This window comes from Morone saxatilis, unplaced genomic scaffold (genome assembly GCF_004916995.1).
Source record: "Morone saxatilis isolate NCDOM2014 unplaced genomic scaffold, NCSU_SB_2.0 Contig8, whole genome shotgun sequence".
Lineage (NCBI taxonomy): Eukaryota > Metazoa > Chordata > Actinopteri > Moronidae > Morone > Morone saxatilis.
Window position 1 is genome coordinate 7,557,755 of NW_023340257.1, and position 12,680 is coordinate 7,570,434.

The following is a 12,680-nucleotide window of genomic DNA, read 5'->3' on the forward strand; positions in this document are numbered from 1 at the left end:
TGTGTGTGTGTGTGTGTAACCGAGGCAACTTACGCAAAGTGACGACAGGTGCATAGCCTCTATTAATACCACAGAGGATATCAGCAAAAATATTCAGTTTCACATTAGTATTAAAGTCTTAATTTGTGCTGCATGTGGTGGTAGTTTAACAGCCCGTCCTTAATGCTCTTGCACAAACAGTATAGGTTCAGTATACAGCACTCAACTCAGAGGGATTGAATATATTTAACAAGGGACAAGTAACTTGATCCAGTGCCAAAACTCTACATTTATACATTCGGAAACTGTAAGGATAAAAACAACAACCCACAAATAAGCCATGTGTATTAACATCTTGACCGCTGGTTTTGGGAATGTGTGTACGCGAGTGCCCAACACTACAGGGAGCCAATGCAATGCAAGGGTCATGTGTTGTTTTGAGCCAACAGAGATATCAAGCCTATTACACGGTTTACCCAGATAAAATGCTGTGATTGAGCTCACAGGCAGAGCCATGGAGCACTGAGTCAATACGTGTTGTTACAAGATCACTACAGCTTGTCCATGAAAGGCTCGGGTTGAACATTTATTCCTATTTTTTTTCCTCTCACATGCACACAACTGTATAACAACTATCAATCTTGAAGGCATGCCACGTGCCCTTACACCCCACACTCTACTACAAGTTATCTGGCATTCAACTGTACAACAAATCCTGTGTGGATCAAGTTATATAACGTGAATAGGGAAATGACAGGCAGTTACCCTTCAATGTACATGGATACAACACTCCTTAGCTTCCAGTTACAGAATCACGTATAACAATTTTGGCAAGCAATCAGTGGATTTAACTGTTTCTTTTGTATTCCTGTGGCATCCATAAGGAGTCGGTTGCCTTCACTGTGTCTGACGGTCAAAGTACAAACACAAAAACAGAAGGACATGTCGTAGCGTATGGGTGGCCGATTCAGCTGGGGAAATGATAAGCTATGGTCTTTTTCCATACACACGTTCTGGCTTGGCTCACCTCGGTTTGACTCCGTGCACGGGCCCAGCACTTGTCCGACTCTATCAGTTGATCCTGAATGACATTTGATACTCCTCTGTGCTCTCTATTATTGGTTCTCTGTCTCCAATAGGTGTAGGGAATATCTACAGGACACAAGAATAAACAATGCAGTCATTCACTTGATATTCACATTTCAGGTCTGCTACAAAATCTACACTGCAACCCCATTTAAAGCCCCGCAGTGGTAGAAATTGGACTTTTATGACTGTACAACTTTATGGCTGTACAACTTTAATAAACACTGCCATCTTTTTTTTTTTTCCACAGAAACTTTAATCTAATTTGATGTGTGTAATACTAATTTCTATTTTGGTTATTTGGATATTTTCGGTGGCAGTGGTTCCGTGAAAGCAGCACATCTCGCTCTCAGCTGAAACAGCAGCACCCCTCCTCCTCCTCCTCCTCCTCCTCCTCCCCTTCCTCCCCCCTATTATGTAACACTCAACTTTGAGTCCAGCCCTCCCTAACACACACTTCCTCTCACACTAGCCAAAAAACACACAGGGTTAGCTAATCAAAGTGGTCGAAATACAAACGGCATAAAGCGTAGTCAGCCATGTGAAAGACCAAAAAGTCATGAGTGAGAGCTTGAACAGGAAGCACACAGCTGTAGCAATATCACGTCTTTACCAAGCAAATGCATGTATGAGCTCCATCTACAGTGGAAAACTTACCTCCAAAAGCCAATTATTTCCAATAATGGTCGTTTCCCCCCTTAAGCTCAGTTTTAGGGCGCCGATAAACGCTCACCCTAACCAGCAGTCCCATTTATAATTGTTATTTTTAATTATTTTTCTCCTGTCAAGTATGCCGTGTGATAAGACTACAGAGAAAACGGGTTGAGAGTCTGTCGAGTCAGTCACAATAAGCAACATCATATCCGGGTGGTTCCAAAATAAAATGCAGTTAAAAGACAAAACGGAGGTTTTATAAATAACACTAAGTGGTGCGACAACATTCAGTGCGATTCCGACTCATCGTTGTTATTTTACATCCCCCAGGCAGCACTTACCTAAGTGTTAATCCAACAAGAGCAACTTCCAGGCTTTTGTTTTGAAATTCCGGTGGCTAATTGTAGCTAGCTTGATGCCGCAGTTCGAGGTGGCGACAAAATGTTTCAAAAAGTAAACCTAAAACAAATAATACCGAAACTTTGTCATTCAACCCTGCATCCAAAAACGATACAGACAAATAGTCCACCGATGGCACAATTCAACACGGGGGTAATAATGAGTTTTGTGCGTTACCTTAATTGAACCCACAGTCGGCTGTTACCAACTACCAGACACAATGCAACGAGCTCTCTCCGAGAGCTACGAGCGCATTGGCCCGTGAGACAACTACGACAGCCAATCAGAGATTAGTGCAAGTGCATCAGCGGGACAGTGATAGAGGAACAAACAAAGAGGGTCACTGGCAGACTTACTGTAAGGTAAAGGTCTCATTTAGGGTTAAATGTTCACGGGCCGAGAAAGATTGGCTCAGCAGAAAATTACAGCCGGTTGAGATATACACAAGAACTTTAATTGCAGTCGCCAGTCATGAGTTTGATTTCCACCAGTAGCTGATTTGCATACATGAAGCTGTGGCAAACCTACTGCTGCTGCTTGCAAACAGATACTGTAATATGCCTGGTGTGCAAAATGCCCAGTTTCCTTACATTTACTGAAGAGAAATACTCTTGATATAAAAGATATGCTGTAGCAGCGGTCCCACATTCTCAATAGGGACTCCTGTGAGCTAGTAAGCTTTGTCAGCATCATACTGTCAATGGTCAGCATGCCTGCACATGACGAGTGGCCAACAAGGCAGCCTCGCAGTCACAAGGCGGCTCTGCTGTGTTGTGTTGTGACAGCCTGCTGGACAAAATTACATAATTTTGCATAGAATTACATAATTTTGCATAAAATAAAAACAGCTGAAACTAATTATTGCAGCAGACACTTTATTTTTACATTAAAACTTTAGAAATAACTTGACATCCTCTTCACAAATGACAAGACAAGGACACATCAATACAATTCAAATATTTTCTAAGTTGGCTGCAAGATAAGATCATAAAACAGGTATGCCACTGAGTTGGCTAAATCACAAACATTCAAAATGCATGCAATTCTTTATCAAACAATGTTCAGCATCAAATCTTTCACACTCCTTCCTCACCATTTCCGTGACAACTCCTCAGGATCCATAGCAAATAATATACAGCCTTACAGGAGTACAGTCCTCGAGCGATGTCGCTCTAGTATCTCTACATTGAAGCTTCGGGATATAATTGAGTTCCTGGGAGTTGGGAATGTCATGTGCATATGCCCAGCAGAGCAGAGGCGTTCTTTAGACCTGGGTGTCTGCTGACATGCATGGTCTCTGGGGAGGAGAATTTAATAAAACTGGCACAGGTGTCTCGGGTGTGGGCCTTGGCTGCCGCAGTGGCCAGAATGTGCATGATCCTCAGCAAGTCGGTCTCACTGAAAAACACAAAGCGTGCAAATGTAAACCTTCCAGGCAGGATGGATGCTGGTTAATAATACAAAATACTAAAAAAAAAAAATAAAAAAAAAAATATAAAACACTTGGAATATAAAGTTTTGCATCTGAAGTTCAGACAGTGCTGGTGACGGCAGGGTAAAGGCTTTCAAAAAAAAAAGGCACTGCGGACATCTTATAAGTGAAGATACACACCTGCCCACATGAATGCTGGAGGCCAGACACCAGGCAGCCTCCCCTTCTGGTGTCAGGGGCTCCTGCAGAACTTGGCGGGACAAGCAGAGGGCCGCTCCTGCCAGCTGCACGGGCAGAAACACCACACACTGGCCCTCCAGCAGAGACAGCTCCAGAAGATAACGCGCCATCCACACCACCTGAAAGGCACAGACGATACTTCAGATCTCTACACACTGACAGATAAACTCAGTGATCTTCGGAGGATGCACAAACACACAATGCAGATCTACCTTAGAGCTGCAGCGAGCAACAGAGGCAAGGAGGACGAGGAAATGCAGAGGGGGACAGTAGGACAAGTCAAACTTGAGTGTACAGAGGACTTTACGCTCCATTCGTAGCAGCTGATGTTTAGTGTAAGTGTGGTCCATCAAGTAGCAGAGTCCAGACACCTGGAAGAAAAAAGTTATCAAATATTAATCAATTGACATTACTCTACTCAGTTAGCAATCAAGCAACTTTAACACACTGTAGCTTTATAGTTTGGGGGGGCTGAGCCCACGTACCTCAGGGAGAAGACATTCTTCCTTCTTTGCAGCGAGGAAGAGGCAGACCATGCCGAGGAGCTGCAGGTTGGCGGTGGCTACCTTGATCTGACGCAGGGAGCGGTTGAGGAGGTGTACGGCCAGGTAGAGGGTCTCTGCCTGAAAATGCATGATCTCCTGGAAGGAAATAAACAGGGCATTAAAGATTGAATTTTATTCACAAAAAAAAAGAGTTAAGTTTAAAGCATTCGTTTGAGATTTTGGGAAATGAGGTCATTTGCTTTCTTGCAGGGAGTTCGATAAGATTGATACAGTACAAAAAAAGAGCTACAGAGAGAGTGTTATCTTAGTTAATCTTATTTGGTAGCATGGTAGATGAAGAAATACATCCTTGAGCTTTGAAGGCTGTTTTGTTACCTTTGGAAGAGCCATTTCTCCTCGTTTCCAGTCTTTATGCTAAGCTACACTAAGCAGCTGCAGGTTGTTGCTACAGTTTGTCAGCATTTGACAGGTTCTTCTCAACAAGCATGACCTTAAAATAATCTGAATATTTAAGACATTTATAAAATGTTATAGTTTGACAAGCTCTGTTTTGAGGGATAAGAAACCCTCCACCTAAGACTTACATGAACTTGAATGAGCCAGTCCATCAGGATAGCACGAGTGGCATCAGTGAAATGTCGGGGCAGGTCAGCGTTGGGAAAAGAGTTTTGTGTCTGAGTCCTCTGCAGGGTGAAACCAGAAAATATTGAAACACATGGTGTGCTGTGTGTGCCAAGCCTCTAGGTTACCCCTCTTGTATACAATTAGTGATGGGCTCTGCATACAGCACATTTTAGTGATAATGTGCCTTCCTTTAGAAACATTAGATAACACATGAAGCGGTTTAGCAATCCCTGTTTTTTGATGTCTCACCATCATATCCAAGAACATGTCCCAGGCAAATGTCCGGTCCCATATGAGGTCCAGCTTCTCCAGGGCCATCTCCACTTCATGGCGCAGCAAGCTGGGCACCAGTGCCTGTAGGCTGTGAAGACCCTGCAGCCCGAGAGGGTGAAGCAGCACAGGCTCCTCTATATGCCCATCTGCTACACAAGATCAAAGGTGGATTGTTCGTGCTGCACTGGGTGTCAATTGTGTCAGTGACGGTGTATTGGTCTGAAAAGAAGTCTGAAAACTACCAGCGGAGCATGTTCGACTATCTTCATGGAACCCCATGATAATGTCTTCACTTGTCTGCGTCGATAACCTCCTCTCCTGAAAACACAATGCCATGCACATGCAAGTGGGATTGATCATATACAGAAAACAGCTGGGAAAAGAAGTCCCAACATGAGCCAAGATGAGACACTACAGCATATTGTTGGGTGAAGATGGCAAGGAGGAAAGAGAAGGCTTACCCATCTGCATTCTGTCTCCATTTTGACAGGGGCCATCCTGGACTCGTCTACTTCTACAGGCTGCCAGCGATCTATAGGCCCACAGGCATTAGCCCACGTTCTTAATGGGGCTCGCCTCTCATCCGCCTGGAGGGGCAACAAAAAGTCTTTGCACAGATACTGATGTGATCGTGGCGTACACAATTTTTTATTATTACAGCTGAGGCCAATAAGTTGAATGTGTTTGATAGTGAGTGTAGGTGGCTGCAGTTCATTTTCTGCCACGAAACAAACGTAAAGAAGAGTGATTCAGTTCTGGTCTCAAGGTCCTACTCCAGCAGTCTAATCAGGGACTCCTCCACACCTGGGGCCATGGCAGGTGAACGCAATAACTTGAGATCAAGGTTTAATCAGTGAGTTCTCTTTTGTTAATTTAATTTTAACAGATTCATCAATAAATACTATCTACTATATCTACCATCAGTTGTTTAGAAAGGAAGTGAACGGGGCTTTAAGGAAAAAGGGAAAAGTTTAAAAATAACATGTTGCACAGGTGAGTTTAAGCACCTGGAAACTGGAACAGGAGCAGATGCTCACCTTCTTGTGTAAGTCCAGCAGGGGCTTGGAGTCGCAGAAACCAGTCCTGGCCATTATCACAGCCGGAGACAGAGTTCCCGTGTCGGCCGCTGCAGCTACTTATCCACGGGTATCGGCGGAGGCCTGGGTCAGGGAGAGCAGCCATACTGCCCGGACAGCGGCTGATAAAGCCCGGTGGCCCCGCTGATTGGGGTGGGGACACCGGTGCCCGGGGAGACAGGAGGGGGTTTGGACTTCCGGTCGATGTTTGAAAAAAAGAAACCGCGTTTTGCTCAAGGTTTTTGTTCCCAGCGGTGAAATGTTGTCTAAAATAATTTTTGATAAAAATATATACATTGTTATTGCCCAGCAGAGCATTTATTAAAACGTATAAAAGATGGTATGGGTCCAAAACACCGCTTTTGTTCATGTCCCTCGAATGTAGTGTGAGATATTGAGATATGTTAAATGATTACATTATGACATTATTTCTAATGAAATGGTTTCACATCAATATTACTTCACACCATAGAATTATTATGTTTTGTTTACTCATCATTTCTATGATTTCCCCCCCTCACTTCTCTACACTGAACCATATGCCATAGTGCCAAAGTATTGTTCACATCCAAACAAATCTAGATCTGTGGAAACATAAGTTAGCAAGTGAGACCTCCTAATTAAATTATCAGCTCCCTAATTATGTGTCATAATATGAGAGCTGTACAGAGGGTTTTCTAAATACTGAGGTCAAGAAGCTACCCCACCCACCTTAGCAGCTTCCACTAAAAAAGGTTTCTGGCTTAATACTGTCCAATCTGTTTTCACTCTATAATAATAATATCACAATTAGGCTTTGATAAGCTCGTGTGAAATGTATATGACATTATGGGATCCAAATTCCTTGTCACAACATTGAAGCTCTCTAATTTCCTGAAACAATATTGGGCACTGGGAACTTCAATGGCAGCTATGGCCCAGGTCATAATACATCCAACCCTTCTTTACTTTAAGCTTTACAACAGATTGCAGAGCTGTGGCTGTGGGTTGCACAAGACTTTACATGTGTACACTGTAAAAAATAGCATAGAAAAGAGACACAGACAGCTTTATTCAGTAAAAACGTTTACTGGCACATTATAGTTGCAAATGTTATAAGCTACCATATTGTATCAGGTATCACCCGTTACATTGTAAAGTCTTGCAAGGGGGGGCTGAAACTGTCTACCAGGACAAAGTCCTCCCCTATAAGATTGCTTTTTTCATTGCCCTCTGAGCCTCAACTAACAGCAACAAGCAAAAAAAAAAAAGTCTTGTTACACCAGCATCAGGTGTGACATTCGTGACTGTTGATCACATTCAAATATACAGAGAAGCAAGGTAACCATAGTAAAGCTGCAAATCAAATACTACAAAGCTGCAGGCCTCCCCTTCTACTAATGCTGCATTCACCATCAAGCTTTCTTTTTTTTTGGTATTTACACAATAGTGAAGAGGCACTTGTTGTGCCTGTGTATGCCTACAGGAGAGGTCAGGGGTCTTAACTTGCATGTTTAGCCGTGAAGCATTGCTTAAAGCGTGGCCAGCAGCGAGGTTCAGAGTATGGCTTCACAACCAATATTAAAAAAGTTCAGCAGCACCCCCTTATGGCCATGATAGCAATGAAGGCAAATCCACAGTGGAGTCCATCAGTGCAGTGGTTCTGATATCCGATCCTGCTGTTTCCAAAGCAGGACACTAGGCTAGAGTATGATGGCTGTGCCTGAGCCAGTGAGAAGAGGTGCTGGAGTTGTGAACTGTAAATCAAAGCCATTTGATCACATTATCATCTGCAGGAACTGGGGCCACCTGCTGCCCAGCAGTGGGAGTCAAAAAACTGCTGCCTTTCTGTGTCCTTAACACCACTTTCACTCAAACGTCTCACTGTCACCCTCTGTCGCTCGGTCACTCACACAAACTTAAATAAAAAGAAATTAATATGTGACATGAGGGGAGAATGCTGATGGATTATGTGTTTGCAAAACCTTTAAACCTCGTTGTAGAATCAGTGCTCTGCGGACCTTGGTAGAAAAGAGTATTAAATTGTCAATTACATTATTCTCAACACTGTGGAATAAATGAAAGGGTGGGTTCTATCTACTTGTTTCATGGATTGAATGTAAAATAGGTTTTTTTTAAGTGAGTACCACTTTAAAATGTTTTCAGCAAAATTTAGGCAGGTTCATTTAAGTGCTTAGGGACTATTTTCTATATAATTTCAAAAAGACAGATGAAACTGATGGTAATATCTCTTTATAATACTTTCCTTACATATGCTTACTTATGCAAATTATTAACAGTGAATTAAGTTCAGCCAAAGGGACATGATAATGCAAACCAGAAACATACTGATACATGTAAGAAAAGTAAGAAATCCCAAATGAAAACCCCTTGAAATGAAGAACTTAATCAAAAAGAAAGTTTAAAAACTTTTAATATATATATTTTATATAATGTATACTTAAACAGACAATGTGTCTTCCAAAATCTGAGAAATAGATGGACAAAAAAAGGAGGATAATCAACAAACAAAAACAAAACAATGACAAACAAAAAAAAAGGTCTTGATGTTCCTTTAGTGAAGCTGAAAGAGCTAACAACTTCTCTTCCAGCAACATGGAATATAAAATGCTTGTGTCATATGAGCACCTTTCAGTATGCTGTCCAGAACCTCTTTCAATCATGTGCCGTGATAACTCAAAGTATGCAGATTTACATTTCAACTAACAACACATCAGCTAATGTTTTGATTGATTCTCCCTGTTTGCAGGGTGAAGGTTGGTCGACCAGCTCATGCAGCATTTAGTTGGATTGTAAACCTGCAGACTGTTGCTCCAGACATACAACTACGTAGATTTAAGTGCCTCGACACAGCGTTAAAGAAAACACAAACAAAAGGTTCTAAACATCATTTGTGGAATCATTTGAAGTGTTAAACGTCCACCAGGTCAGTCAATTTTTGGCCTCATTATAAAAGACATAACAACGATTGAGCTATCATTCTTTAAATACGGGAACACTCAAAGGCTTATCTTTAAAAATATTTCTTAAACTTACACTATTATTACAAATGGAAAATGAAACAAAATATTGGTGCCTAACTCTTCAGCTAGGGAGTGAGAATTACTGGATCGAGGTCAGCGAATGGCTGTGTCCGTCTACATTGGTCTCTATAGTCAGGCTGGGGAATAACTGTGGTCAAGCGTCTAGTCTCTATTCTCCTCCTTCCTTCTATTCTTTCGGTCTTAACACGTAACGCAACTGGCCTTAATGAAAACTTACTCTTACACCTCCAACCAGCAGCTAGTTGGTCGACAAGTCAGTCGGGACACAGCGACATGGACTCTGGGAGCCTGACTGCTGCATCGTTCTGAGTTAAATTAATGCAGCTCTTAAAGCGAAAGTTTAGCCATGCAAGCAATCCCTGTTTCTATTCCTGACTGAGTCAATTTAGCGGCAAGCTGGTCACAGCAATCATAAATGACATGCTTGTTCCCTTTTAGAAAAGGCCATCGAGTGCGCCGTGTAGTGTCCTCTCCTCTCGGTATTCCAGCAATGGTTCGGAGTTTAAAACATGCATAAAAACAGACACGAATGGATGGTTGAGAATCAAAATGGTTGTTCACACATTCTCCTGCACTCGTATGCACACTCGCATACATTCACACATGGTCCAGTCGCCCATTCGCTTATACACACGTGCAGTGCAAACACAGAATTGCCACCCCTCGTCCCCTCCCCTCCCCCCCCCTTTTCCCCATTTCCCCTTACTGTAGGAACGGTCCCACACTTGATTTGTAACAGCAAGTTCCAGAAAGAGCACTTGTTAAAAAAAATGAAAAAAATAAATCACAAAAAAAATGCAGAAATATGGCTTTACATTTAAAACCGTAACAATCGATGAAATAAAAATTTGTCTTTTTCCCCAAATCTTTTCCATTTTCCTAATTTTGCCTATTCTTTTTTAAAATTCTATCAAGTTCGTTTGTGTGTATATATATGTAGTCTATGCATGGGTTGGTGTGTGTGAGTGTGAGAGTGTGTGTGTGTGTGTGTGTGGAGCATGGGTACAGCTGGTAAAGAGGTGGTACTTGCTGGCATAACCTGGTTTTCAAAGTGTCAAGGCTTTGATGTGGTACCCAGTGTAGTGCAGCAGAGGTCCTGCAGGGAAGCCTAAAGCCAACCCTGAGAGTACGTACAGAGACAAAGCTGCCAGTCTATCCACACAAACCTGCTGAGGTCAGTCATTCACGGCCTGTGTTTTCATTTCATACTCTATGATCCCTGTCTTGTCTGATTTGCCAGTAAATGTGTGTGTGCGTGTCAGTGAGTGTACGTGCGTTAAAGACCGAATGAAAATGTGTCTTGTGCCGGTTTTTGTTTGTGTCGTTCCAATTCCCCAGCAGTGCAAGTGTGTATGTGGGATTGTGATCGTGTGTAAGCCTGCCTGCTTGTTCAAGAGTCTAAGTGATCATTCCCGTATGCTGGCGGAGTAGGAGAACTGAGGGAAGTGCGTACGCTGATCTGAATCCTCTGCATCTAAACTGTCATCTGGAGTATGCAGAAAGGGAGGGAGAGAGAGAGAGAAATAAAAATAAAATAAGAAATACAGCCACCAGTTCAAAAGAGATAGTAAATGTGTCTTAACATGTATAAATCCAAATCTTGAAGCACAAATGACTGATGTTGATCTACTTACATTTGTCAGGGGGAGTTATTGTTATGGTTTGTGCTGTGAACTCGTCATCAAAGTAACGTGTGTCCGTCTCTGATGTGACCTGGGGCTTGAAGGGTGGAATGAGCTGAGGAAAAGCAGAATATGAGTCATTTTACATTCTGGACATCTTATTTTAAATGTCACATCATTTGTTTTTTTCCTCCCAGCACCACACCTTTTTTTCAATAACATCCTGCCAGTTGATGGAGGTGAAGAACTTGTGGCTCATCACATCTTTGGCATCGTCTGGTCCGCCTCCGAGCCTGTAAACAAAACAAAAACACTATCATCATCACCCACTCAGCAGCCACCTTTTCTTTATGCAGATAATTGTGCAAACACTGTCATTAGAAATGTACAAACAAGCACTTAAGGTTGTGTTGTTCCCTTCTGACTTGGATTTACCAATTTCTCAACAAATTTATTCTTCATTTCCTTACTGCTTACAGGTGCATGTGTTAGTAAGGCTCCAGGCGGTGCTCAATGTGCTAATATTAGCAGTTCTTCGACTGTTCCCAGAAACACAAGGGCTCGACCAAAACAACAATCAATTATTTCCTTGTTTATGGCCATTACCCTGCACCAAAACTAATCAAGAAGGAACAAGAGCTTAATAATGTGGTTACTTATTTTATAGCTGAATATGTGGTGGCCCCGAGCACAGTGGACGGGTGTGAAGAAAATGTTCTTCTCAAGCTATACAGCTGCATCTTCGGGAGCCAGTTGTTCTGCCAAACAGCCGTGTTTTCACAGTATAGAAATAGTATGCATTTCTTTTATCTTAAATTAATAGTGTGTGGTTGAATATTATAATACATATTTAGTTTTTTAGTTTTTTATGTTACTGTGTTTGCAATAAAAACATTTCAATGAAAGTGTATAAATGTAAAAAATCAGTTGCCAATTCGCCAATGAGAAATGGAGCCTGACTCATACGTCAGTATGGCCAATCGATATAGAACACCGACAACTTTTATTATTATTTAACGTAAAATGTCCCATCCAGTACATTTTCTTGGTCACATTCATAATAAGGATCCTTATTTAAAAATATTTATGCTATGTTTATATAGTTTGATGCTTTTTCACAGATGTACAATATCTTTGGGGAAAATCTTTACTTTCATCCTTTCAATACAATATTAGTGACTTTTGATATCATTTACTGATTCAAAAACTACGAGAGCCACCGTTGTTACATTATCATGTGCTTATTTTGATCTCAATTATCCTCACCTATTATTCCAAATTATTCTTCATGTATTTACTAAATCAGTGTTTGATTTTTATGGTGTCATGTTGTAAAAACATACATCAGCTGCAAACCACAAACCTTTGTTTGGGATCCTTTTTGAGCAGACCAGCCAGTAGGGCCTTGGCTTCAGGAGCCAAGTTCTTGGGAAAGCGGATCTCCTCCATGAGGATTAGCTCAAAGAGACGCTCGTGGTCCTGGTTGTAAAAGGGCAACCGGCCGCACATCATCTCATACATGACCACACCGAGTCCCCACCAGTCCACCGCTCGTCCGTAGTCATTGTCCTCTAGCACCTGACAGGGTAGGAATGAAAAGAAATGAGAGAGAAATAAAATACAGATACCGATCTTTAAAATAACAATTTGGATGTCAGTGCAGATGTGTTTTGTTGTTGTGATTTAGACCCCGTTCAGACTGCAGGCAGAAGTGGCCCAAATCAGACTTCTCCAGAAGTAGTGTG

At 41.9% G+C, this 12,680-nt stretch overlaps 3 protein-coding genes across 8 annotated transcripts in view; all 3 read right to left on the bottom strand.

Moving 5' to 3' along the window:
* LOC118341935 (CLOCK-interacting pacemaker-like) overlaps positions 1 to 2,368 on the bottom strand; it is a 7,547-nt gene extending 5,179 nt beyond the window's left edge. Inside the window, exons 1-3 of one of the 3 annotated variants that reach the window (XM_035680354.1) lie at positions 2,296 to 2,368; positions 2,061 to 2,178; positions 1,007 to 1,131 (exon numbers count right to left, since the gene is read on the bottom strand). The gene's annotated coding sequence lies outside the window, so the exon portion shown is untranslated. Of the gene's footprint in view, positions 1 to 1,006; positions 1,132 to 1,722; positions 1,909 to 2,060 lie in introns of those variants that run through there. The other 2 variants (XM_035680356.1, XM_035680355.1) reach the window with 2 other exon arrangements.
* Positions 2,369 to 2,976: 608 nt separating this feature from the next.
* Positions 2,977 to 6,419, bottom strand: ccnp (cyclin P). 2 transcript variants are annotated; one of them, XM_035680359.1, is made up of 9 exons: positions 6,231 to 6,419; positions 5,655 to 5,780; positions 5,436 to 5,511; positions 5,170 to 5,339; positions 4,881 to 4,979; positions 4,276 to 4,431; positions 4,003 to 4,161; positions 3,731 to 3,909; positions 2,977 to 3,516 (listed from the first exon to the last, which is right to left on the bottom strand). In XM_035680359.1, the coding sequence occupies exons 1-9, from the start codon at positions 6,282 to 6,284 to the stop codon at positions 3,348 to 3,350; spliced, it is 1,188 nt and encodes a 395-aa protein (XP_035536252.1). In that variant the 5' UTR covers positions 6,285 to 6,419; the 3' UTR covers positions 2,977 to 3,347. The 2 variants fall into 2 exon arrangements, with proteins under 2 accessions (XP_035536252.1, XP_035536251.1); XM_035680358.1 differs by having other exon boundaries at positions 5,170 to 5,342; positions 6,231 to 6,418.
* Positions 6,420 to 8,665: 2,246 nt separating this feature from the next.
* akt2 (v-akt murine thymoma viral oncogene homolog 2) overlaps positions 8,666 to 12,680 on the bottom strand; it is a 10,845-nt gene continuing 6,830 nt past the window's right edge. For all 3 annotated transcript variants that reach the window (XM_035680363.1, XM_035680364.1, XM_035680362.1), the window contains 4 exons: positions 12,299 to 12,513; positions 11,141 to 11,228; positions 10,948 to 11,050; positions 8,666 to 10,799 (listed from right to left, as the gene is read on the bottom strand). In XM_035680363.1, the coding sequence (XP_035536256.1) occupies positions 10,720 to 10,799; positions 10,948 to 11,050; positions 11,141 to 11,228; positions 12,299 to 12,513 (486 nt within the window). In that variant the 3' untranslated portion in view covers positions 8,666 to 10,719. The remainder of the gene's footprint in view (positions 10,800 to 10,947; positions 11,051 to 11,140; positions 11,229 to 12,298; positions 12,514 to 12,680) is intronic.

Excerpts from the sequence above, each read along its gene's own strand:
- ccnp (XM_035680358.1), bottom strand. The coding sequence starts at position 6,284 with ATGGCCAGGACTGGTTTCTGCGACTCCAAGCCCCTGCTGGACTTACAC. Across the intron at positions 5,512-5,654 it reads TGGAGACAGAATGCAGATGG|GAGAGGAGGTTATCGACGCA; the intron begins GTAAGCCTTCTC and ends TTGTGTTTTCAG. Across the intron at positions 4,162-4,275 it reads AAGAATGTCTTCTCCCTGAG|GTGTCTGGACTCTGCTACTT; the intron begins GTACGTGGGCTC and ends TTTTTCTTCCAG.